This window comes from Colius striatus, chromosome Z, assembly GCF_028858725.1.
Source record: "Colius striatus isolate bColStr4 chromosome Z, bColStr4.1.hap1, whole genome shotgun sequence".
NCBI lineage: Eukaryota > Metazoa > Chordata > Aves > Coliiformes > Coliidae > Colius > Colius striatus.
In genome coordinates this window covers 59647530-59675154 of record NC_084790.1, presented here as the reverse complement: position 1 = coordinate 59675154, position 27625 = coordinate 59647530, and the positions used below count along the sequence as shown (strand labels likewise).

At 39.1% G+C, this 27625-nt stretch overlaps 1 protein-coding gene across 4 annotated transcripts in view; it reads right to left on the bottom strand.

Moving 5' to 3' along the window:
• Window positions 1–27625, bottom strand: part of ADAMTSL1 (ADAMTS like 1) — a 418285-nt gene that overhangs the window by 181276 nt on the left and 209384 nt on the right. Inside the window, exon 1 of one of the 4 annotated variants that reach the window (XM_062017377.1) lies at window positions 10573–10820. The exons of the other annotated variants lie outside the window; for them this stretch is intronic. Within the exon in view, the coding sequence (XP_061873361.1) occupies window positions 10573–10629 (57 nt within the window). The 5' untranslated portion in view covers window positions 10630–10820. Of the gene's footprint in view, window positions 1–10572; window positions 10821–27625 lie in introns of those variants that run through there. 4 annotated transcript variants of the gene reach the window in all.

The window sequence follows — 27625 nt, the reverse complement described above, 5'->3', positions numbered from 1 at the left end:
CCTGGCACATAGTACCCCTGAGTTGAGAGTGACTCCATGCCCCAAGGAAGGTACTGGCACTGAAGCACACAGGTGTGAAGGTATGTAGTGTACTTAGGGTAATTACTTTATGCTGAAACTTTTCTGGGTCCAGCATTTAGTAATTTACTTCAGCCTATTTAAAAGGAATAAACAACAACAAAAAAAAAAGGCCCAAATCTCCTTCTGGGTAGTTTATAATTTACTCTTTCTTCATTATCAAAATCATCCATCACTTAAAAGCAACAAGGGAAGACACCTTGATGAGAAAGAGAGAGGAGGAGGAAATATCACTGAGATTGCCTTGCAGTTTTTCAATGCTTATTCTGTTCCTGTGAACATAGACAAGGTGGACAAATTTTCCTTACCCTGAAGGAAGACACCTGACACATATCCAGCTAGCTCAGTTCCCAGAAATGTACTGTGTTAGTCTTTTTCAACACTACATTCCTTTTCTACTCTTAACAGCACAGTCATTCAATGCAGACTCATTACAAAGGGCACAGAAAAAGGGAAATTATGCCATCTTTTTGCACAGCAAAGCCAAGGTTCATTGAAGGAGGAAATAGCTCCTTTCATACTACCTGTGTATGACCTGATATGGTTATTGCATGTCATGGTTTAGTGAGAAGCTGCTTTTGCTTGGTAACAGGGGGAGCGAGTTGCAATGAAAACCCAGTAAAGAGTTTTTGGACACTCCCCCAGCTCTTGAGTTCAGACCCACCTCTGGGCTGGCCAGGCCAATCTGGCACCTCTGCCATCATTATTTAGGGATGGGAATTTGAAGTGCTTAAGAGGAGGTATAGGAGCGGTACAGGATGGAGGTGACCACATGGACCCCACAGTCAAAGAAGGAGGAAAGAAGGCAGAGCATCAGACCAGAGACCCCTCTGAAAGCCATGGTGAGAACGCAGCTGTACCCCTGCAACCCATGGAGGGAAATGGCAGGACTGAGAGCCACCAGCAGCTCCAGGTGAGTGTGCCCAGACAGGTGAGACACCGTGTGAGGTGGTGGCCATAGAGCAGGCCATGCTGGAGAGCCTGTGGGCCACAGAGCAGACCCACATGAGAGGAGGAGAGGATCTGCAGCCTTTGGGATGAATGCACAATGGAGCAGCCCATGCAGGGCTGCTGGGTGTGTGAGGGACAACATGGAGGAGGAGGGAGGACTGGCACAGAGCCCGCCTGCCCTGAGGAGAGACAAATGGCAGAAGCCATCAGGAATAGACTGACTGAAACCCCCATTCCCTGCCCCCCTGAGCTGTTCAAGGTGGGATCAGGGCTCTGAGCCCGGGAAGAAGGGAGGGGTGGGGAGAAAGTGCTCTTAAAGGGCTGGTTGGACTCTTTATTGTTGTACCACTCTGTGTTGTTCTATGTCCATTATGTTTGGGGCTATATGGTTATGCTTTAGTTGGTGTTGCATTAAATTGTTTTCTGTTTTCTTCCCCAAGCCGAGTAGCCTGGTCTGTTTTGTCCAGGACCGTAAGTGGCAATTAAGATCTCTCTACTCTTTGGCAATTCTCAGGACTTTGGTACTTAAGGCTAGTCATGGTCTTTTTTTCCCCGATGGGCCTAAACCATGACATTGCACAAGTTGTAAGTGTCACATTGAACTCTGTTGTCCTGAAAACAGAATGTCTGTAGTCCTGAAGTAGTACATATTTGCACCCTCTGGCAGTCATTAGCTCCACACATCAGGTGCTCTCTGAAGGATAAAAACATTTCCCATGTTCCCATAGTCCTGTGGGATTGTGTCAAAAAGTTGTATATATGCAGTCTATTCAAATGTATAGTAAGGATTACACAACTTCTAGGCTGCAACAAAACAACAAAGAAATAATAAAGAGCCACCCCAGGACTTTAGGAGCTAAACACCCATTCCCAAACCTGGACTGAAAGTTGTATCCCAGGAGAAATGTGCCAAATGTGAGCTCATTTCTTCTCCTAAAAGGGCAGCAGCCAGCTCGGGGGGGCGGGGGGCTTGCTGGCAGAGGAAGGAGTTGACACCATATCACTTCAACATACTGCATGCTGCGCTCCCTATAATATTTTATAACAGTGCCTTATAAAACCCAGATTAGTCCTGTCTCTCACTCCACTTACCCATATGAAAATATACACCAGGAGGGCAATGTGAATACAAGAGCTTTCTTTCTTGCTCTCACAGACCCAAGTTACAACTCTCTGTTGCATTTAAATCCTGCCATGCTCATGTAAACACCAGGCATGGGTGATCCAATACAGAGCAGGCCCAAGCTGGCTCAGCCTCGTAATTGTCGCCTAATTGACTCAGAAGGGTTTTTGGAGCTAGGACTGGTTCAGATGCAGAACGGGTGAAATCACTTTCCAGAAGTCGAAATCCACCCAACAGGACGGGTTCAAAAGTGCATCTTGCACTCAAGGACATAGGATTTGCCTTCCATGTAGCAAAAACTGCAGGCTTGGGAAAGAGCCCATAGAGGCACACAGAATGGAGAAGACAGAAAAATAAAATTGTTATCTTTGACAAAGCTTATTGTATGCCAAATGTTCTCTAAGTGGTGAGAGGAGAAAGCTCTGTGCTGGCTGGGCTGTGCTAATCAGCTTCAAGAGAAAATGGCCAACGTATGATTGACACTTCTAGCTTCACAGGTGAACCATTCTCTCCTCCAAAGAGGCAGGGTATTGCACTGAAGAAGTGTATACTAGCTATTTGCTCTTGCTTCAGTAAACTGGCCTTAAGTTTCAAATATTCACCTAGCCTAACTCATCACACAGGAAACAACATCCAACAGTGAGTCCTCCTATGTGCACTAAATCTCATGTGGACTGAATTTAGAACCTCTGGTTCTGTAAGTTTGAGCTAGAAGACTTTGTCACGACAGTAGTAAAGGGCTTATCAGCCCTAGAATGGCTCAGTCTCCTGTAGAACGGGTCAGAGCATTAAGACAAGGTGCCCCAGGTTGCAACAGAAAGTTGGCACTCTGACCAGGAGGCGTTTCAAAAAAGGGAGGTGATCTCTCTATTTCAGATAACCATCCATGATTATGAGGTTTATTCAAAATAAATGAAGATTCCTATTCTTCTGATGGTCTGCCATCTCCTCCAGTTACCTCACGGAGCTGTGCATGTGTTTATTTTAACAACAAGGGGCCATATAAAGGATTGAAACATTAAGCTGCAGTGGAGGCAGGAAAACTGAAAGGGGAATATTTACGTAAAATAATAGGAGTGGAAAGAGAGAGAAAGAGGGGAAGAGAGAAAGAGAGAGAAGGAGGGACGCAGGAAGCCAGGAAGGAAGGAAGGAGAAGGAGGAAGGGGAATGGGGTAGTGAAAAAAGAAATAAATCATTAATAAAGCTCAAAATCCCATGACATAACAAAAAAATCAAGGGAAGACAGAGAAAATTTGCTCATGGGAACCTCAGGAATTAACTATAAACCTCAGAGTTTATCTAAAACATTTATTCCACCCTTAATCATAAAGTAATTGACCTTGAATTATAGAATATCTCTCTAAATGAATATACACTCAATTGTTGTGAGTTTGTGGTAGCAAGGTGGAAGAGTTTTCCAGGAACATCAGACCTTTTTTGTCATTATTTTGCAATGAACTACAAACATTCTGTCAAGATATAAGCTGCAGCTACTCTCATGCTGCCCTCTAATATTACACATAATGAAAGTGTTTATGTTTCCATTGGTCTCATTAAATAAAAGAAAAATCATATCAACATTTTGGAGCCAGTATGCTGCACAGAGAGGGTATGCATTCCTTCCTATGCCAGTCTTCAACTCTGGTAAGATATAATTATATACTCCCACTCATTCTGGTGCTCATCAGCACTGATGGGAAGCTGAGCCCATCAGACAATGATGAGACTGCTAAAGTTTGGTTAGCAAGCAGAGTCTCACAATTAAAGTTTTTCATTTTAGAGTTTTCTAGTGGATTAATTCCCTCTCCCCTCAGTTAACTGAGATCTTTCATCTTATAAAAAACGTACTCTGGATAGACATTTAAAGAACATGCTGACAATATTGGATTAATTTGAAAATCCCTTACTCTCTTTTTTAAGTTACAGGAACTATGAAAATACCATATCCAAAACACATTTGCAATCATAATCCATCCAGACACCAAAATTAAAAAAAGCCCTGGGCTTGTTAGGGGCAGTTATATTTGCCCTCAATAACAGATGCTTTTAACAGTCTAGGCTGAAAGAAAGATAAGGATTTAAATTAGCCAGTCAGTAAATAAATAAATAAATAATCCACCAATCTGATGCCAGCAACGGAATGATAGGAGACCTTATTGCTTCCATTATTCCCTTTCCTTTCTGAGTCTAACGATAGAGCACAGGATCAATACACTACAAACTTCAAACATGGACTGAGATTATATCCAACAAAGCTAGAAGGGGAAATTCAACACCCCTAGAGTACATTCATATGGAAACAAAATGAGTTATATTTATTTTATGGGACAGTTTGAATTTATTATAAGTTGCATATGATTTCCTGTCTCATTTCTTGAGCTCTCTTGGAATTTATTTCAGGATGTCTTACGTTATCACACACTCCTTTCCCTCCAACCTGACCCTCTCTCTGTTGAACTTGCTCTGCAAGTCCCTGAAAGGCAGAAATCCCAGGGCAACTGTCCATAAAAACAGTGAAGACAAAAATCAAAACAATGTGAAAATTAATGTACTGTAGATTCAGTGAACACACCACTTCTGTCTCTACACAACTAGAAGAAAGACTGCTCCTATAAGCAGTGTCCAAATAATTTACATGTGGCAAAACTATTATGATTTCAACATATGCTTGGTTTGGAATCATATTGAATCTCACAACTGCACACACTGCTTTCCCTCACCTGTCTGTGTCGCCCTACAATTTCACCACTTTTGCTTTTTTTTATGTGAAAATTTGGATAGTTTGGCTTGGTCAGCAAAAAGATTTTTTTTTTTTTTTTAATAAAAAGCTTAAATGTGAAATGAAGTTCTAATCAGGGTACTTGCAGAAAGAGAAAAAGAAAAAAAGCTGTAAATATCCCTGGAGTTAGTAATCTCTGATATGGTAACATCTTGCTGTCAGTGGAGCAGCGAGAAGGTCTGGGCCTACAGTAATCTTCAATGTGCATGCTCACATTCAAACCATAACAAATCCACAGCACCCAGTAAAAGTGTTCTGTTGAAAATAAGAAAATTGGCCACTGAGAGGTTTCAAAAGAAGATCCTAATGACCATTACTTCTGGAAGTATTTAAATTGCTCTTGTATATGACATCAAAATACCACATGTAAAAGCCCAAAATAAAACCAGTTATTAAAAACTGTAGTACAAAGGCTAAGGAAGTGGAATTCTATATGGTTAACAGAGGCAAATTAATTTGTATAGATAAGAAGCTTGCTCTCAAATCTCAGCTAATACTATACTTATGAACTATTATATTTATATTATGAGTTAGTACTCTGACAATGATATTTGCCACTTTTAAACAGAACAGCAAAAATTTTAAAGCTTGATGATCCTGATTGTGGGAAAGACTTCCACAGAGACAGATAAGATACTCCATACAATTATCTTGAAAGGCAAGTGAAACATTTGAGAATGGTGTCTTTAAAACCATGATACCAATCTTTAAATCTTTCCAGTATCCATAAACCCCAGTAGATAATCCTCTCTTTTTGTCCCTTTGGCATATGGAAAAATTTTGGCTGATTAAAAAAATAAGTCTGAACATGTACAGTGAGTCTTAGTGTGCATGATAACAAATTTCAGGCTTGTGACGAAATGTGTTACATTCACTGACATAAAAGGACATCTAAATAGTCACACTGCACTAAGCATTGGCTATTATTGGTCTGGGAGGCTAAGGACCTAGAGAACATTTTTCCATCACTCCAGGAAATGTACATTTCTTGTTTACTTTCCTCATTTTGCCAAAAGGGCTATGCAATGTTATAAGAAGACCTTGAATATCCAAAGCTGGTCAGTCTTCTGCTGAGACAAGCCTACATCAGCTCACATGAAAGAATGGAGTTGCCAAAAGCAAAACCTAGCCATTCCTCCATATCATTTAGAAACAAGTTGTGGTTCATACCAGAATATGATGTTCAGATGGAACACAGTGTTTCACACCAGCTTTTGATTAGTTGCTGTCCACCACATGAGAAGATTTCTTTGATAACTGTCCTTGGTCTGGACTAGAACAAGTAAATTTTCTCTCCTTTTCCAGCTCCCCATCTTGATACTACTGAGCTTGTGGTTAATGTGCAGCTTTCTAATTGTTTCTGTAAGGATGACAGTATATTGCTTTCCTCCCTTACATGAGAGAAGACACGTCTCTGCAGCAACAGACTGCAATTTCCCTTATCTTTTTCCCATGTAATTGTTGCCCATACAACTCTGACTTTTCTTACAAACATAAGAAAGTAGTTACAAAAAGCAATAGAAACAATGGTGCTGTCTGTGGGTTTGTCAGATCAACACTGTAACAGAAATCATGAGATTAAAAACAAAGTTACAAGGGACTCTTTTCATTTGCTTCAGTGAGAATTCAGCCATGTAGAGATTGATAGCCCTGTCCTAAAGAATTATTTATCTGTGCATGTGGACTATTAATGCTTTAAGTTAAATCACAAACCTTCTGAGTTCAGCTGACAGATCTATGACTACAGATGACAATATTCCAATCTTTAGTCTCCATGATGTACAATTTCCTAGTTTCTTTATTATTTTTTTGACAGACTTATGAATCTAGCAAAAGTCCTTAAAATGAAGTGTGTTTAACTTTAATGACACATTAATATTTACAAATATGTAAAGGATGGGTGTCCAACGATAGGACAAGGAGCAATGTGTATAAGTTGGAACACAAGAGGTTCCAAAGAAATACAAGGAAGAATTTCTTCACTGTGAGGGTGATGGACACTGGAACAAACTGCCCAGCTTGGTGGCTGAATCTCCTTCTCTGGAGACATTCAAACCCAACTGGACAAGTTCCTGTGTGACCTACTCTAGGTGGTCCTGCTCTGGCAGGGGGTTGGACTAGATGATCTTTCAAGGTCCCTTCCAGCTCTTGAGATTCTGTAATCCTGTGACACCGATGAAGCAGAGAAATAGCTCAACAGCCTACATTAAGTACTGACTTCTATTCACTAAAGTCCAAAAAGAAAAAAATTCCAACACACAACCCTCGTTCAGCTCATGAAAGTGTTGGCACTGGTAGAAAAACAGTATATACTTTAAAAAAAAAAAAAGGCAGAGGTCAATAAAATAAGTCCAAACACAAAATCATAATGTGGGAAGAGTGGGATAAGTATATATACTTAATATCATCTAGACCTTCATATAGGAAATTATTTTGGTTTATAGACATGAGACATTTGGACTACAGCAGCACTGGTCACAAATAGTGATTGTGAGAAATTTTGCACTTCCTCACATTCATACAACACTAGCTTTGTATAGCTGAACTCTGTATTTCAGCACGTCCTTAGCCAACATATATGATCGAATGCCAGTCTGTGCATATACATGACTTAAAACATATATGCACACCTAGGAAAAACTCTCTCTATACAGCTACAGTTATAGAGATAGTGGCACAGATATATAATGACAGGTAGTGCTATCTACACACAAAAGGAAAAACTCAAGCTTTTTACATTTAGATGTAAACAAGAAACATTCTATTCCTTTCACTGGCTAGTTGTACTTGTCGTCATCCAAGACAGACCCACTTAGATAATAGGGGAATGTAATGTCAAAGACCCTGGAAGGGATGGACTATTGTAGTTGACTATTTTCCATGTACAAGTTAGCACAGCAAAAGAAAGAAATCCTGCAGAAAAACACATGTACTTTATTACAGTTCCCAGTGTTACTTCTGTAAGCACCACAATGGCAACAAAGACAGTTTAAAAAAGCTGATGAAATGATGCAAACAAATGCAAATGTGATTTAATGCCAATCTGACATGAAGTGATTTGACTTCATGTTCAGATGGACATAAGGTTGGTATGGTTTTGGCCACATTTCCTTTAAATTAGACAACTATGATTTGCTTATTTAAAAAAATTGTTAGAAAGGGAAATCTTTGGAACAGAGTGCCTGCTTGCTTTTGTTTCTCTTAAAAGTTATGTGTTGCTATTTCCTTAGCAGGCAAAAGTTCACAGAACAAGGAGCAAAATTAGCCAAATACCTGATCTTAATCTGGAAAGAAAGAAACTTTCTTTTCAAGTTACTTTCAGTTTGATTCAGCTTTTTCAAGACAAGCATCTAGTGTTATGGCTCAGGTTCTCTAATGTGCCTATGAAAGTACCCAACTCACATTTATGCTAAGGGAATTGAATGCATACAGCAAGTTCCAGGGCAGTTAACAAAGAAATCCACTCACCTCTACAGACTTTTTTTGAGCACCACTCAGTTGAAAATGAATACAACTTCTGAAGAAGAAGGTTAAGAACCCTGACAGAGTAGTGAGCTACAGTCACTACTACACCACTGCAGGCAATCTGTCCTGATACACTTTATCCGCTGACTAAGGAGCCAGAAGTTACTGATGATACTGCCTGGAGGCTCATCCATCCCCTTAGCATCATTTGCACATGGGCTGTGTATATGTACAGGTTACGCAACCTTGTTACTGAGGCAAGAGCACTTCAGCACTTTAGGTTCTAGTTTGCGCTACAGTGTCTTATTGAAAACATGTGATAAATTCTTGTAAAACTAATCCTAGAAGTGTTTGTTACCTATCCTAAGAGCTTAAAACTGTGAACTTCTGCTAATGCTGCTGAAGGGATACATGAGTAGATGCTGCTCATGTTGCTCACTGTGGGCATGATAAGGGTTTTAGAGAGACAGAAGGTGAAACACATATATCCAGGTGCTGATTGTCATAGTTCTCAAACTCATTCCATCCTTTGAACTAAAGGCTAATACCTATACAGCTAACAGCAAGATCACAGGCCTAATCCAACACCTTCTTTTTTTCCTCAGAAACATCCACGGGAAACATTCTTTGTGAACTCCTGCTGCATTAAACTACAGTAGGAACACATATACCAAGGTATCCTAAAACTTATGTCTATCCAAGCTATAAGTCAATCCTTGCATGTTTACCTAATCTCCTGCTGACAGCAAGTGAGAGATTTTCCCAAGTATGGAAGGATCAAAAGCATGGCTTGATTCAAAGAAGAAAGTTAAGCTTGCTTCACATCACTATCTTAAGACAAAGAGATTTGGTGGGGGGGGGTGGGGGGGGGGGGTGGGAATCTCTTGAAGCAGGGTAAGTCATACAAATACAAACTAGTATAGTATGGAATATAACGCATAATAGTTGGCAGCAGAATGCACTATTTATTTTCATGAATTAGGGACTGAGAACTTAAGTCACAAGCAGCAGAGTGAAGTATAAATGTTATGGGTTTAACATGGGGCCAAATCCTACAGTTCTTACACAGCTTTGTTGGGTCGTATCTCCAGTTGATTGTCCCTAAATTAGTACTGCAGGATTGGCTCATAACATATTACTGTCATGGGACTATGAACTTCTCATTTTCATAAATCAATCTATGCTGGCTTTATGCTGTTTTGTGTGAACTCAGTATTTTAAACAGATCTTTAAACAAAGTAATATTTTTAGATAACATTCTTATTTCTAGTGATTAATTCATTTTTGCTGATTCTATATGCAAAAAGGTTTTTTTAAGCTCATACAATACTTTTTAATAAGTATTTTAAATAAGGTTATCCCTCTGTTTATGTCCTTAGGTGGCTACTAAAAAAATGTGTTGATTAATTTAAAATGATCACCATAGATTGTTTTATACACATAAATAAGAAGATGCAATGTTCTATAAAGTTCATATATTTCTTTAAGGTTCTTTGCTATTTGAATGACTAAATTCAGTCAAACCTTCAGAAAAGGAAAGAAGATATATATGCCAAGATGACTATGGCATCAAAAGTGCATCCTATAAATATAATCAGGAAAAGTATGTAAGAAAATCATAGAGTAACAGTCAGCTTTACAGCCCTGAAGTACACCAGATATAACGTAACATATCTTTTAAAAGTTGGTATAAACTTGTCTCTGTAATAAGTTACAGGAGTAATGAGAGCTCATTTAAGCAGGCTGCAGGAAAAGGTTCGGCACATGCTGTACCTGCTCAGCTCTCTGCATGTGCACAGCTGAAAAATATTTTTTCTTTTCTGTTGCTTTTAGGAAGCAAGAAAATTCCAGGAGCATTACGATGTGATACGGTTTGGTTTTAACAGAGGAGAAACAACTCTTCTCTAAATCCCAAGCAGTTAAATCACCATTCACGGGTCGTTGCTTTCCAAGTTTACAAAAGTGATGCCAACATCAACTTCTTAGTTCTACCTGCAGGAACCCACAGTATCAAGTCTCCAAGCCTGCAACACTTTGGATAAGATTTACACGATTTGCTCAAAACAAACTCTAACTTCAGCCTTAAAGATTAAAAACATACCTAGCCTCATACATACACACCGCTACAATATCGGCTTCAACCGAAAAATATTTACAGGAAAGAAATGGCATTTACCAGGACGAGGGAAGCCAGAAGTAGGGTGCCAGCAGTTGTCCAATAGCAGCCCTCCATGGTCGGGTCAGTGGTAGACGCGGGGCTCAGCACTGCGCAAGCTGCGAGGCAGCGGTCGTCTGCCCGCTGTCACATCCAGTGCTGGTGCGAACCTTCAGCCCAGTTTCACCTCCTCTATCCGCCCCGCTCACCTTTCCTGACTCAGGCGTGGGTGGGTTGGGGTACTGTGCGGAGAAGCCCTCCCTGAGCCGGCAAGAGACCAATCCCCCCTCCTTCTGGTCAAATACACAGCACAACAAAGCCAAGGGGGCTAGGGAAAGTGGAACAGTGAAAGAGGAGGAGAAAAAAAAAAAAAAAAAAAAAGCGAAAGGAGGAGAAAGAGGAGGAGAGAGGCAGAATGGCACAGCCGAAGGGACTGCCCTGCTTTCAGCTAGCCGTCCTCCAGGAGCTCTGCTCCACCGCTTGCCATGAGCTGTTCACGCTTACTGCTAGGTCAGTAGCTCTCCTCCTGAGAGCACATTGTTCCAGACAAGAGGGAAGCTTAATCTGTGTCAATACATAACGTATGCCTTAAAAGGCACTAATCGGAAAATGCTGAAATCCTCCAGGGAGAATGCATGTTTTACTAAAGCCTTGTATTCTCTACAGAAAAATTCTCTCTGGAAACTTTTTACACCATTTCTTCAGCAAGAAGGGAGTCTGATTCTGCTCCCAAATTATACAGAAGGAATATTTCTAACAGGATTAAGTAATAGCCCTTTTGTAACTTTTTTCTTTTTTGGGAAAATTTAAAAACTACTTTCTTCTGCATTAGAAAGAGTGAGCTGATAGGAGGAATATTTTTGCACAAAAAGGCAAAGACCTACACACCTCAGAAAAGCTGGGAATTCTCCCTTTTAAGTATTAATTTGTCAGATAACAGTTTGAAAACACTGCTTCTGTTCAGGATTCATCCAGTTTGCATGCCTAGGCCTCACTCTGCCTGAAGTCTTCAGCTTGTCTTTTTTTTTTTTTTTTTTTGGTCTTGTCTATCTGTTTTATTTTCTAAAGCAGAATCTGCAAACTAGATCCAAGAACTCTTTCTCAACACAGCAGGCATTTTTCTCCGTGAGGCTGATATGGAGTTAAAACATTAAGATGCTGCAGGGCATGCTACATTGAGAAAACATGTAGAAAACAGTGTTTTGACTGTGGTACCTTGATAAACTCAGAGAATGAAGGAGAAAAGTAAGGTACACGTGTGTTAGAGGTGGAGGACAGTATGCTAACAACAAACCATGAAAAATGATTGAAGTTAAATGCTATCAGAGGAAAGGGAAAGTCTGCCAAGAGCACCAGGACTGGGAAAAGAAAAGAAAAAGGAGCAAGCGTGGACCACAGATCACTTAAGAGAACTGTGTATCACCAGAAATGAAAAGATGGATGAGCAGATGGAGGACGGCAGAGAGTTTGTGAGAGGAAAGACACTGAAAGGCAAGAGTTACAGATGTTGGGAAGTAGGAGAAAAGAAGAAGATCTGGCTTGGTACAATAAGAACAGGAATATAAACGCTGAAGACATCTGAAGACCAAAATAGAAAATAGATAAAATAGACAGATCTGGGCTTGGGAAAGTAGGCTGAAGAGAGAAATTTGGAACAAGAAATTAAAGTCATTAGGAACAGTGGGAGAGAGATTTCAGCTTGCAATAGACAGAAGTAGCTTGGTTGGGGACCTCTGGACATGGAGGGCAGGGAAACAGGCCCAGTAAGACTGAAAAGACTCAGTGGGAACAGGCTATGATGGAAAACTAGCTAGGTATACTGAATATATCAGGAGTGAGGAAAGCCCTAAAATGGGAACTAAGATTCCTCTGCCACCAGTGAGTCCTTTATGTATTAAGAAGTCTTCTTCACACTTCATAGATCAGTTACTTGGAGGGGAGGGTTGGACCACCCTCTGGCTCCGAAGTGATGAAACCACCATAAGATGACACCATGTCAGAATTTATAATTACCCTTGAAAACTCCAGAAATTGAACATATAAATCTACTAAAAGTTAGTGTACCTTTAATAAATAACACCACCATCACCAGAACACAAAGCCCTTAAATCCATTGCTTCACAAAGGCATTTTTCAACCATACAGCTCCTGGACATAACTATCTGTTCTCTCCATCTGCTTTGCCCCAAGAAAACTAACATTGTAGAAGTACTTACAAATAACTCCCTGAATTTCTGTACACAAAGTTCTAAAAGCCAACTTTTTATGATAAAAAGCAAGCTTTATAATATTGAGTAGATGAAATTATGACTACTTCGTTTTTAAGAACCAAACAGCTTTAATTATTATTACATGGATTACAATGGATTAAACAACTGAGAAGGATGCTTTCATAACCATATGCTTGTGTTTTTCTTTCTTTTTTCAAATTTCTCTTGGCCCAGATAGAGATGTTGCATTAACACTACATAAGCTCATTTCAGAATTCCTGATTTTGAGCATTTTTTTGGTTCAACTTTGGAAAAGATGGAGTTTTTAAAAGAAAGTTTTGAAGGTTCTTTTTATAAGTATGGAAGTCTCAAAAAGCAACTAAATTGTCTAAGCTAATATAACTGGGTTATACTTGGATTCCCTGTATCTTGCCGATGGTTCTCTAGAACCTTAACCCAGCATCACTGCTCTTTGGATGCATTCTAGCACCTCAATGTCTTTCTTGTAGTGGGTTGAAGATCTTGTAGCAATGTTAACATAATTATATGGTCTGCAATGTTCAAACATGTTGAAAAGGTGATTTAGTAATAAGAGCTTTGTTTTTTTTAAGATATATATTTGTCCAATGGCACAGCAGCAAGACGTTCATAATAGCCTTGCCATGTGTACAAAATTCACTAGACCTGTTAGTTTCAGGAACATACACAATTCAGATCAGATTCTAAAATTCAACTTGAATTTTCACAACAAACTCATGCAAACCCCATTTTTTTTTTCATGAAACCACATGAATATTCTACTTCCAAGTTTGGCTTTCAGTTTCATTCACATATTTGAACCTAGAAATCAAAGTGAAATTCAAGGAATGGAAACTCACATGGACTGAGTCCAAAGGAAAGGTCTACTCAAATTCTTGCACACAGCTTTAATGAGGAGACATGCCCAATACCTGCCAATTTCTACAGAGAAGTGTTGCATCTACCTAAATGCTCATTTGAATTATGCCTAACTGAAAAAAAACCCACAAAAAAATCAAACCCAAAACCTCAACACTGGAAAAGAAGTGTAGATTTACTGAAAAAAGATTTTAAGACTTGAAGTGTCTGGAAGTGTTCTGGAGCTGAAGATCTCTGTAACCCACTGTTCAGGTCCAGGATTTTGTTACACTGCATATATGTGTTTTGTATGGAGTTCATTTATTTATCTTGCTGAAAGATTATTCCAGATATGGAACACTAGTTTTGAGGTGTGGGTATTTCTTTTTGAGTTGCATGTATACAAGGAAATAAAGCCTATACGGAGAAGAAAAATATGCATAAACAAAGTAACATTGCCCAAAAAGCCCTAGGCCCTGATCATCTCTAAACTCTAAATCCCAAATGAATGCAAGAATTCAATGCAATAAAAGACTTCTGTTTGTAGCAGAATAGCTGAAACCTCAATAGATGTGTGTCTCCTGTGCCCAACACTTTGTTACGTGAGTAAGACAGAGGTTGTTCTCAGCAAAATGTTAATGCTGCAGATGAAGTCCTGAGTCTAAGACAATTTGCAAAATTGATTCTGCAGATCTGTGAATCCAAGACTGCATTCAGTATTGCTTTCTGAGAAGATATATGCAAATATATCACATCCAAACCCCGGTACTATTAGTCTTTCACTGTCTTAGGGGAGAGTGAATGCACAAATACATGCTAATCTCGAAAATTAACCCTTCTGCTTTTTGAATTGGTAATTAGTTCTAGTTCTCCCTTACCTCTACCAGGACTTTAAATCAATTTGGTTTGCACGTGTTTGTGAGATGCAGAGATAGTCATTGGCACTGTACCCCTATGACAGATTATATGAAATGGAAGTAAAAGCAAAGGAGAGTGTCTGAAGTAACATTTTAAGCTCTACAGTTTTAACAATACATAATATGAAAAACACATATGCAAACAGAAGAAAACTGTTAACATCAACATGCTTTATAGCAGGAAAGAATGAACTCAACTTTGGAGCTAATCTCCCTCAGGAGAATATGTTACCATTTTCACTCAGAAGCCACTTATCCCTTTCTGCAGGTTGGACCTCTTTTTTGTCATCAAGTCTGTTTGTGTTTCTTTTTACTTTTTCAGTTAACAGGTTTTGCTTTTTTTTTTTTTTTTCCCTCTTATAAGCCCAGTTTGATTTCTGGGAACCTGGAAGCTTGTGTAAGTACAGAAAGCAAGAAATAAGAGGGAAACAGTACTTTATAAGGAGCTTTAGGTATGATTTGCATTTACATGTGTGTGTGCCTGTTTGGGCCTTCAGTAGACTTGAAAGAAATGAGAATGAAAGTTATAAGGATTGCAATATTCTGGACTGCCTAGATGAAGCTCATCCAAATGACATGACCTGTGATTACAAAAGCACTTTCCTCAAAGGTTAAGGTGCTGATGCATACACAACCTCTACCTGGATTTCTGACTTGTGATAAAACCCAATGTACAATATTAGGAGCAATATAGCTCTGAAGAGTATCAACATCCTAGCAGGACAATAAATAGATAGTTCAGCCTCCAGACACAGTCTTTGCCCCGTATAAAAAACCTGGTTGCCACAAGCACTGGATGCAATGAGGTCACATCAGAATCAAAGTGCTGTGACCACTCTGTCTTTGATACTCACACAAACCTCTACATCTAATATGAGGAGAAGTCTCGAGAAAGACATGATACGTAGCACTGCTTAATCCATTTTGTTTAGCTGGACAGAAATCAGATTGATGAGACGCTTTCACATAAAACATTTTGAGCTTTCAATATTGATGATGAAGAGTTGCTTCCTCTATGGGAATTATGGGAACAGATGGAGTGAATTCGTACATGAGGATTCCTTCTTTCTAGGAAATTAGGTGCCCTCATTGAAGTCACAAGCAACAAAGACCTCCCCTCTCCTTTCCTTGTTGGACTGTCACCTATTCATTTACCTCATGAATTAAGATACCTGTTGAAAGTCAACAATACCCCTTATCCCTTGGCAGTAGAAAAATTAAACAAAAATCTACTAAAACATCTAGAAGTTTGTATATTTTTGCAGTGCATTTCATAACAATTAAACTCTATGTTCACATTTTTTGCATGGGTGTGGTACTGTAGTAGATGAGCCAAATGTCTTGAACTGACATGACTGAGATCTGAACTACAACAGCAAAAAAGGGGAATTCTCTTGCAGCAGATGCAAAATTGTTTCCTCCTCCTGTTTTCATTGAGAATCCCAGGTAAAGACAGACAGCATGTATCCATCATTCTTCCAACATTGTTTCTCTAACAGGCTTCTTCCTTTCACACGGTGCCATTTATGTAGCCTTATTAACTCTCCTTAACTCTTGGACATGCTCCTTGTGGGCAGCTTCAAATGTATTTCTATTTTTAAAGTCATGTTAGTGCCTATCTATAAGTGGGCTCACAAATGACTTGGGGCCATTCACTGTCCTTCTTCTCTACCTTCATTTTCTTTCCCTATTGTTTCCCCTATTCTTGCTCTGCTGCATGCTTCTTTTTAAGTCTACTTTCAGAAGCCTGTGCAACTTATTTATCTCCAGTCTTCTCATGGCACTTGCCTCCCAGTTAGCACTGTATCTCAGCAGGCTCCAATAGCCTGCATGGCATACTCTCTGAACATCCCACAAAGTAATGGTAACTTTTTTTTTTTTTTAAATGCATTACAAACAGGGTACTGTAGGTACAGGGAGAACAACTATCTTTCTCATGATTTGAAGTCACGGACAGAGCACAGAATTGCACCAAATCTCTGAAGATGCATACTAACAGTCTTAGATACATGGATTAATATGTTGGTTATTACCACAAAAAAATCACATTAAACTAAATTTCTTTTAACAGGCTGGGGATTGAACTGCTAGAGGGAAGCTTTGCAGAGAGACTTCGAAGTTCTGGTTGACAGCAAACTAACCATGAGCCAGCAGTGTGCCCTCATGGCCAAGAAGTCCAAAGGCATCCTGGGATGCATTAAGAAGAGTGTGGCCAGCAGGTTGAGGGAGGTTCTGCTCCCCCTCTTGTCTGCCCTGGTGAGGCCTCATCTGGAGTATTATGTCCGGTTCTGGGCTCCCCAGCTGAAGAGGGACAGAGAACTTCTGGAGAGAGTCCAGTGGAGGACCACCAAGATGATCAGACAGCTGAAGCATCTTCCTTACAAGGAAAGACTGCAGGAACTGGGGCTGTTTAGTCTGGAGGAGACTGAGGAGCGAATCTCATTAATATTTATATAAATGGTGGATGTCAGGAGGTTGAGGCATCTCTTGTTTCTATTGTGTCTAGCAAAAGGACAAGGAGTAATAGGATGAAGCTGGAACACAAGAAGATCCATTTAAAGATAAGAAAAAACTATTTTATTCTGAGGGTAGGAAGCCCTGGCACAGGCTGCCTAGGGAGGGTGTGGAGTCTCCTCCTCTGGAGGTTTTTCAAAACCTACCTGGACATGTTCATGTGTGACCTGATGTAGGTGGGCTTGTTTCTGTAGGGACGTTTGGACTAGATGATCTCTAAAGGTCCCTTCTAATTCATACCATTCTATGATTCTGTGATTTTGTGATGTGCTCCAACAAGAAAGACACTGTGAGTATTATGTCAGAAAACACACTAACTGCAGAACATACCCATTATGTTACAGAACACATCTAGATTTCACAATGAACTTGAAGCGAAAGATCTGTTCTAGGTTGACAATTATTTCAAATCCATGACCAGTTTCATTGTCAGTGTTGGGATTTTATCTCACAGTATCAGCTTCAGATGCTAGGTCAAGATGTGAGATTCAATTTTCATAAATGTTTCTAAGCCCTCTGTAGGTAAAAAATAATGAGAAATCATGATCCTTGAAAGTTCAGATATCAACAGCAGATACAAACAGGTTTGCATGCTGTAATTGGAAGCCTCATCATTTAATCTATCAACCTTATGATTTTAGGGATATTAAATATGCAACACTTGGGACGATGATACTATGTTATAATATTGCAGGAATAAAGCCTATATTTTTGTAAACCACCCCACTTGGAAGTCAGTTGGACCATTTTGAATAAATTACTTTAATGAGGAAATCAAATCAAACCACACAAAACATTTGATACAATTTTTAACCTCTTCGTATCTCTACTTTGAAAAGCTTTTGTCTTGTATTTTTTCCTATAGGTAATTATTTATATGGCTTTTAACTTTTGTAATGCAAATGGGATTCGATTCCACATTTCTTTTTATCAAATTTCAGATTCTACAGGAAAGCTTACACTACTGTGACCAAACTTAAAATTAATCAGGTGAAACTGACAAAGTATAAAGGAAAAAATACGCAAGTTTTAAGAATCTTATTTAAAAAAAAAAATGAGGAAGAAAAGAAGACTAGGGTGTACATTTTGGATCAAGACTTGGAAAATCCCTAAGATGGGGGAGGTAGGATTGGGATTTGGCCAATTTTCTGTATTCGTCTCTGTGTCTGGATTCAACTTTCCAAAGTTTCCAAAAAATGAGGGGTGTGGAAGAAGGAGAGGAGGTGGATTCAAAGGTTTTGGGTTTTTGGCCCATCTCTTGTGCTAGCAATTAATGAGTATGCCTGGACAGCACAAAGCATACTTTGAAATGTTGAGCCAGCAAGATATTTAAGCAGTGGAGAAACCCTTCTTTCTTAGTATGAGAGTTTTGAACATCAAAACACTAGTGAAGGTGCCACAGGGATGGAACACCCACTCAGTCACAACAGTGTTCTTCATGTAAAAGACACAGAGTGCTTACCCTCAGGCTGGCCAAGTTAATAAAGATTAACAAGGCAGAGAAACAGTAAGGATTATAGCTCAAAAATACCTAATGATCTATTTAAAAGTTGGAATCTATATTTTTCTTGGGAAAATCAGAGATCTGGAGAAGAACTGAGGGTTGGTGTTGAGGAAAAAACCCTTTGGTTTAGAGCCAAAAGCACATTTTAATATATAGAAAGATAAAGAATATGTCATAAAACATGAGGGTAAGTGGTAGGATTTTGAAATAGCGCAGGGCTCAAATGGCTGACATACATGCACAGAAGTGGAAAAAGGTATTCAGTGAAATATTTGAAACATATGGGTTTTGTTTATGTTTCTTGCAAATATTTGAGAAAAGTGAAAAACTCCTACCTGTATACAATCATGACCATGAATGCACTATTATGTTGTAACAAAAATGTATTTATAAGCAACTAGTAAAATACTGGAAGAAATTATAATATTAATAAGTAAGAGCCTATCATGTTCCTTATTAAATTTCTCAGCACTGCAGCAGTTTCTACTTGACGGATTAAACAGTTTCAAAATGGTAAAAATACAGGAAGCAGTGAAACAAGACAGATAGTAGTCTCCTTTTGAGCTAAGCAGAAAATATTTTCACTATCAGAGAAACAGGTGAAAAAGTGAAAAAATTTTTATTCCCTCTTTTTACATCTGTTGGATTCTACTGACCTTCTAGTTTGAATCCATGAAAGTTGGCAACTCAAAATTCAAATCTCTGTAGACTAAATCTTCACAGAAAAGGCTCTTTTAAAAATCATTTAAAGAACGATTGTGTCTGGTAAGTATATGAGTAGCTTGCACTGAGCCAGGCATGTGGTTAGATGATATAATCTTAAGGAGACTAATCCTACTCTCATTCTTGGAAGAAATTAGGCATTAGGAAAGTGAACTCAGTAGTGTCTTTTACAAACTAAAGCAGGTGACAAATTGAGCAAAATCTTAATTTGTATGACGTTTAGTCTGCATTATAATTTGTTTTATCATGTAATTCAATGTGCGCTCATAGAATCTGAGTTTCAACAATAAACCATTTCATGTCGCAAAGATAAAGATGATCATGGCACTAAATGTGGCAAATACTCATTGAGGAGTAGTAAGTATGGCATGATTCGCCATTCAAATCAATTACTGCAGTTGACACAATTTCTGAGCAATAGAAGATAAAGAGCATTCACAAAAAAACCTCACCAGCTTTAATAAGGAAACATTGAATATCTCAGTCTTAAAGAACTTAATATCTGCTCCTAAACTCCATGTACAGTATGTTTCAATCAAATTGGTCAATACATATTATTTAAACATATTAAAGGACATATTGAGAGAAGATAATGCTGTATGGGCAAGAACTTAAATTTCTTAATCAGAAGCCAAATAGTTTGGTTTTATGGTGTTTCTGATTTCCAGTAACTTTGTCAGCAAATAAGGGAACAATTGATCTTTAACTAAATTTTAGGACTAGATTATTTAGAACTGTAATTTATTCCCCTTCTAAATGGTTCAAAGCCTGCTGTGTCAAAATTTTTTTAATGGGAAATGCACATAAGACCAAGCCTTGCATCCTATTGCAATTCAGAGATTTAACCTCAAATGCCATTTCCAAGATGAAGCCTCATAAGAATCCACTATTGTCAAGTACCTTATTGCATCATGCATGTCTTAATCCTGAAGCACAAAATAATTATGAGAAATGTAAGAGAATGAAGGCCTTCTTTTATCAATGCAAGAGAAGCATGGAGTCTCATCATTTTTGTATGTCACAGATTCACTTAGAGCCTTTTACAATGTCCTTTTGGCTACTTCGTGATAGTCTATGACAGATTGGCCTTTATTTTTGCAACATTTAGCATCATGACTGAAGTCACAGCTCTAACAAAAATATGTTCATACATCTTACAAAGACTTTTCTTTTAATCATCATTATAATCTACTGACCATCAGGTGCCATTTGCTCTATTTAAGCAGATTATCCACTGAAATAGATATTGCATTTCATGCATACTTGTTTCCAAAATCTAGAAGCTATAAATGAAATAACAGTTTTCATACTGACACAGTCATTCAACAGTATGTGCCTAATAGAGTATACTATAATCTGTATTTCCTTAATCTGTATTTGAAAGGCACAGCTTTCTGAAACCCAAATGTAGCTGGACATTCAGAAAGATATAGGCTAACTCTGACTGGTAGAGAATACTGCTCAGAAATGTTCATCAAGAGCAATGGATGAAGTGAAAGAATTGTAGTTTTGTAGTACCACTTACCAGAAGAGACTGTCACACTATGAGCTCTATTTGTCTTTAATGCACCTACTACAGTGCCATCTGTAATCATTAGGCTTTCTGTTTCTTAAAGCCTTTTTGTCTGATAAAGCTTTGTTTCCATTAACTGATGGACAGTCTTATCTTGGGGTTTTTAAAATACAGGCTGAGAAAGTGAGCTATATGCCATTAATAGCCCTGTTCCACTAAAAGTCACAGTTAGAGGCAGCTCTTCCAAAGAAACATCCCCTTCAATGAAAAAGATGCCACATACAAATGAGGCTCCCCTGGTTAATATAGTGCACATTCTAGGAGCACTGTGCCAGAGGTATGGTGGGAGTCCAGGGCAGAGGAGTCCAACGAGGCTGTACGTTCTTCAAGTAGGAAATATTAAAGGTGCAGGATCAAGCTGTGCCCATGTACAAGATGAGCCAACAGGGAGCTTCTGCCGGAGCTCAGGAGGAAAAATGAAATTTATGACCTTTGGAATAAAGGTCAGGCAACTCAGGAGGACTACAAGGATGCTATGAGGTCATATAGAGAGAAAATCAAAAGGGCTAAGGCTCAACTAGAACTTAAGCTGGCTACTACTATAAAACACAATATCTGCAACAAAAGGAGAGCTAAAGGGAATCTTCATCCTTTAATGGATATAGGGGGAAGCTTAGTGACCAAGGATGAGGATAAGGCTGAGATACTTAGTGTCTTCTTTGCCTCAGTCTTCAACAGTGAGACCAGCTGTTCTCTGGTCACCTGGCCTACTCATCTGGAAGACTGGGACAGGGGCAAGAATGACGTCCCCTTATTCCAAGGGGAAATGGTGTGTGACCTGCTGCTCCATCTTGACTCACATGAATCCATTGCATCCACCTGAGAGTGCTGAGGGAGCTGGTGAAAGTGCTCGCTGAGCTACTCTCTATCACCTACCAACAGTCCTGGCTTACCAGTGAGGTCCCAATGGACTGAAGGTTAGTAAATGTGACCCTCATCTACAAGGTCAGAAGGAGGATCCTGGGTACAATGCTGGAGTGCCAAGTACAGGAACATAATCACTTCTTTGGTCCTGCTGGCCACACTGCTCTGTGGACAGCTTTCCAGCCACTCTGCCCCAGGCCTGTAGGATTGCATGGGGTTGTTGTGGCCCAAGAGCAGAACCCAGAACTTGGCCTTGTTAAACCTCATACAATTGGCCACGGCCCATTGATCCAGGCTGTCCAGGTCCCTCTGAAAAGCCTTCCTGCTCTCAAGCCTATCTATGCACCTCCCTATCTTAGTGTCATCTGCAAGCTTACTGATGGTGCACTTGATCCCTTCATCCAGATCACTGATAGACATTAAACAGAACAAGCTCCAACACTGAGCCATAACATCAAGATATAATTTTTGCTGCTGAAAAGGTACATAGAGCTTCCATTAGGAAGGTGGTACACCCATCCAAGGACAGCATTTGATAAGACACTAGTTAAGTTTCCAAGTTGAGTCTTCTCCACCTTGGCATTATTTTCATCTTATGAAGCATGAATATAGCAGTAAGTCCATCACTTAAGTTTTTGGAGAGACAGAGCTAAGGCTCCACTCTGTTTTTTAATGTTTTACAAAGAGTTAAAATGGAAAAAGAAGGGTTTTTTTTTTACTGCTTAACAAAACGTAGCACCTCACTCTGGCCTGATAAATAGAACAAGGTTCCAGTAAGAACGGAGTGAATGTTCGTCAAGGTTGAGTCAAGGTCTGCAGCTGAGATTCAGTATTTGAAGAAAAAGACAACCGTTTACACCTTTATTTTTCTTTTGCCCATTGTATGTTTTCCTTTATTCTTCTAGGAATCACCAACTCTGAATGTTTTACTATACATCACCATGTAATACATAGAATGTACTGCCAGTGTTCCACAAAAGAGTGGGGTGTACTTGCACAGACAGAGGGATTGCCATATCCCCAACTGTGCTTGACAAAACAAATGTAGTTCAAGGCTATTGCCAGAAGGGAAAACAATTAAAACAGATCATTAGGGAGAAATAATTATGAGTTTAATTAAGCCCCATATATTTGGATTCTAAATAACATATTACACAAAGTTTTAATAATTTAGCTTAAAATGTCTTTCTGTTTCCCTTACAGTGAGCACATTCTGAATAGTGTTTCTCATGGAATCTTTGGCTCGGGAACATGTTTGCTCAATTGTGTTTCAGAGAATAATTTCTTGATCCTTGTAAGAACAAAGCATATGACTCTATGTCAAGGACAATCAACTGAAAACAGCAGTTCAAGTAATGTTGACTGACCTGTTCTTGGTTTCAGTAGTCTTATAAAGACAGAGGTAAAGCAGTATAGCAGAGATTCAGTTGCATCTATTCAGCAGCCATGAACTAATGCATCTTGGAATAATGTATTTTCTAGCACTAGAAACACAGTTACTGGTTTCCATAGCCTCAAGATTTTTGAAATGCCTTGTGTGATTGAAAACTTTCCATGATTTTTTTTTAAAACAAATGAATACATACTCCCCAAATGTCATCCCTGGCTGCGATTTATCCTCCTTCCTTCCTGTGATCATGACTGGAATAACTAATATGGTTTCAGGGAACATAATAAGTTGTATTCCCCAAAAAGATCCTGAACCAAAGATATCAAGTGCTCCTGGGACAACAGCCCATCTTGGTGCCCAGCCCAGAAGATTTGCAAAGATATATTCATTGGTAATGGAATGCTTCAGTGAAAAGTGATTTTTTTTTTAAGAGGTGATGGCACTGACTTGACTTGACCTGTCTGCCTAAAAGCCTGTATATGAGATAATGAACTCTTCTGAAAACCCATAGAACAGCATAGGATCAGACTTAACATGATTGCTATACTCCTGCTAAGTATTTCCAGATGTAAGCTTCTCTGGAAGTTTATCTGGTTTGATCTTCAAAATACAGCCCTAGAGATTAATGAAAAAGTAGCTGCTTTCATAAACAAGATAAACTATGTACTTGCATGACAACAGACTTATAACTACAAGTACCAATCGCCAGATCAAATCAGTACTTTTAGTGCCATCATGTCTGCATATCAAGTTCTGTGGACAGAACTGTTTAAACACAGCCAGGATATTTAATGGCAAGCCTGCAAGAAACAACATTGCTCATTGACAGTGAAGGGCCTGAAGCATGGGACAGAGTTGTAGCAAGATATCATCGCAGTGACTACTTTTATACTGTTTACAGTATTTATTCCATTTGTTAGCTAGGAAAGACTGCAGTGCACTCAGCAATGTGCTCTTGTGGCCAAGAAGGCCAATGGCATCCTGGGGTGTATTAGAAGGGTTGTGGGCAGTAGGTCGAGACAGCTTCTCCTGCCCTCATGAGACCACATCTGGAATATTGTGTCCAGTTCTGGGCCCTTCAGTTCAAGAAGGACAGGGAGCGTCTGGAGAGAGTTCAGTGCAGGGCCACAAATATGATGGAGTAGAGCATCTCCCTTCTGATGAAAGGCTGAGGGAGTTGGGGCTCTTTAGCTTGGAGGAGACTGAGGGGTGACCTCAGATTTTTTGTCATAATCAACAGAAGTGGTTCTCCTGCTCAAATACTCTCCTTTGTGGAAGACCTAAAAGTTTGAAAATGTTTGTAGAAGCAGGAAAAGCCTTATCTCACAGGCATTTTGTCAACTTTGATGACATGCAGCAATTCACTTAGAATTGAGGCACTGCATATCAAAAGCTCTCTGGAGCATAGCACATTTTGTTCTCTGCCTGCAATGACAAGCACACAGACTGCAGGTTTACAGATTGTAGGCATTAACTGCAGGTAATACTTACACTGATATCGTTTTGTTGGAAAGTTCAGCTAAAAAGTCTCTTATACTTTTCCTTGCTTACAAGGACAAAACCAAGCAGCAAACCTAAAAGAAATTTTAACTGGAAAAAATCAGTACAAGCCTATCCACTCAAGTAAAAAAACTTCATGATTGTGAAATATAGACAGTATGCAGGAATGTTATTATAAGATAATGGTTTCCTGCTGCTTAATTAGTGTTGTAGTAGGACAGAGATGTTTGTACAACAGAAGGCAAAGGTCTTGTGATGGTGATCTATTAAATTAACAGTTTTTATCTTATCATTAAACAAGTGCAGATATGCCATGTTTGTCGCATATTATTAGTGTAAATACTGAAGAGAGGGTAATTTTTACTATAACTACTTTCTAATGGCCTTCAAAGTCATGCAGTACATGTGTAGATGGCAGGCAGATTGGCAAAAGAAAATGATGAGTATTGAGAGGAAACTCACTCCTGAGTGCAGAGGGATGGAATCAACAAGGGAAAAGGAGCGTACTGATAAAACCACGGCTTCATCAGGCTCATTCTTTTTCCACCGGCATGATGATATTCATCTTTGCTCCAGTTTTCAGCCACAGGGATCAGATATCTTATTTAGATCCGCAAAATCCCACAGTTGATGACATTTATAAACTCCTTTTGTACTGAGTATAATGCTTCTTCTGATACCCAAGTTATAAATACATCTTAGTGTTTATTCTAATAGTTCCTGAGACCAAGTACAATTAGGACTATCTGTGCCCACCCAATTACTTTTTTATTTGAAGGGAAACGACATTTTTAGTGTCAGATTTTATAACACCTTTATAATACTTTTATATTTTATTTATAACACTTCTATAATTTGAACAAATTGACATTTCATGGGGTATCAAATTATTAATCAGACATAAATAAGCACAAGTTCACTTCATCATTGAGCACCGAGTCTCCTTCTCTAGAGGTTTTCAAAACCCACCTGGACACGTTCCTGTGTGATCTGATCTAGGTGAACCTGCTTTAGCAGGGAGGTTGGACTAAACACTCCTTAAAGGTCCCTTCCAACCCCTAACATTCAGTGACTTTGCGGTGCTAGCACAACTCCATCTTATGTGATCACCTCAGACCACCTCTGCAGTTGAATCATTTCAACACAACATGGCAAGATGTCCTTTTTGAGTGGCCCTAAACAGAAACAGAAAAAAGATCCAGCATGACAGACCAAACACATACTGGTCTCTAGTTATTGATTATATAAATCTCTGCCAGTTTTGGAAACTAAGCTAGAGTTTCTGTCCTAAAAAGTTGACTGAAAGAATTTCAGCTCCCAAGATACAGAAGTATAGACATGTCGGATACTCTTATGCTTCTCTGAAATGCTATTTATGTTCAGTCAAATGGTTATGTCACACTGCTCACACTGCTTTTTAAAAGCATTAAATTCAAAGGACAGCATCTGTCAAAGACAGTGAAGGAGACTTCTGGCTGTCATGGCTTTAGAAGGTATGCATATTAGCTACTGATTATTTCTTTTCCTGTCAGGAAGAAGAACATGGCTTGCGTTCTTGAAGGAGTCATATCCCATTTCTCTGTCCCTAAATACACTTCCCAATGCCTTGCTTTTCTTTGAGTCTTTATTTGCATACTTTAAGTATTTGCATATTTTCAGCTCTTTCAGACTTCCTTGCAATTTTCCTTTTCTTTTTTCCTTCTCTTCCTTCAAAGACAATGACATAGAAGAAAAACAGGGATAGAACACAGAAACGAGAGTATGACACTGGATCATCTGAGTGACCATGAGAAAATGTTACATAGTAGTTGGAGATCTATCACAGGTCAGAATGAGATAGATTCACAGAATACCTCTCATGCTTCCCAATAACACAAGCAATAAAGTAAAAAAAAAACCAAATCCCAAACCAACCCCAAAACCCAGTCCTCAGAATGAGAGGTCAAAGGTATTGCTAATATCAAAATCCTTCACAAATATAGGTCATCTGTTGACAAGTAAATGATGGTAAAGAAAATTTTCAGAAGACAAGACTTTGCATAGTCTGTCTGTTTCAACACACATCAAGTGATGCCACTTGAACTGGCTCTTCACTGGTCCTCACAGCTCTCTAAACAAAAAATGCCAGATGGAAGTGATGGAGGAAGCAGACCCACTGAACACCACAGACCATCATGTGTCTGGAGAGGACTTGAAAGAGGGGTCTGCTGCAAGACCTCTCCATAGAAAACAAAAAGGCCTGAAGTAAAGGAGGTTGGCATCTGACAGCCGAAGAAAATATGGCTGATAAATCTTGAAAGTAAAGAATGAGAAGTAGGTAAAACAAGAATTACGGCACAAATCAGGAGCCCTGAGGCACCAGTCTAAAGGCAAAGGTTACAATGATTTTCGTAAGCACCAAGTGTCGCCTACGTAGTTTCTAATAGTTTCTGGTGGTCATGCTGCTACAGACAAACTTAGCTGAAGTCCCAGAGAAAACAATACTTGGCAATGAAAAATAAATGACTAAAAGCATCACCACAAAAGTATGTGAGACTGACAAGAAATCCCTCAGTTTTCACTAACTGTATAGCTAGATAGATGGTTTGCTCGCTGTTACTGCTTAGATCAAAGCACACGGGGTTTTTTTAAGAAATAAGAAGTGTAAACTTATTTAAAATATTATTCTACTTTTCTGCATATTTTGTTAAGCTCATGAGACCCTCAAAGAGAGAGTCTGAATCTCCTCTTGGCTGACATTGACATAAATTCATTGGCTCCTGCAGAATGTGACAGGAGCTCAGGGAACCAGTGCTGCTGACTGACTGGCAGAATGCTGCTCTAAGAATATGCACTTAGGAAATGAGGTCCTGTTCACAGTATGCAACTGGTTTTAGTAGAAATAAGACATTTACTGCTCAGAGGATCTGCAGTTCCTGGGTGTATTCTTTATTTTAAAGTCTACAAAACATCAGTTTATAGGATGTGCCTTTTTATTTATTGTCCTTTCAGTGTATAGCACAT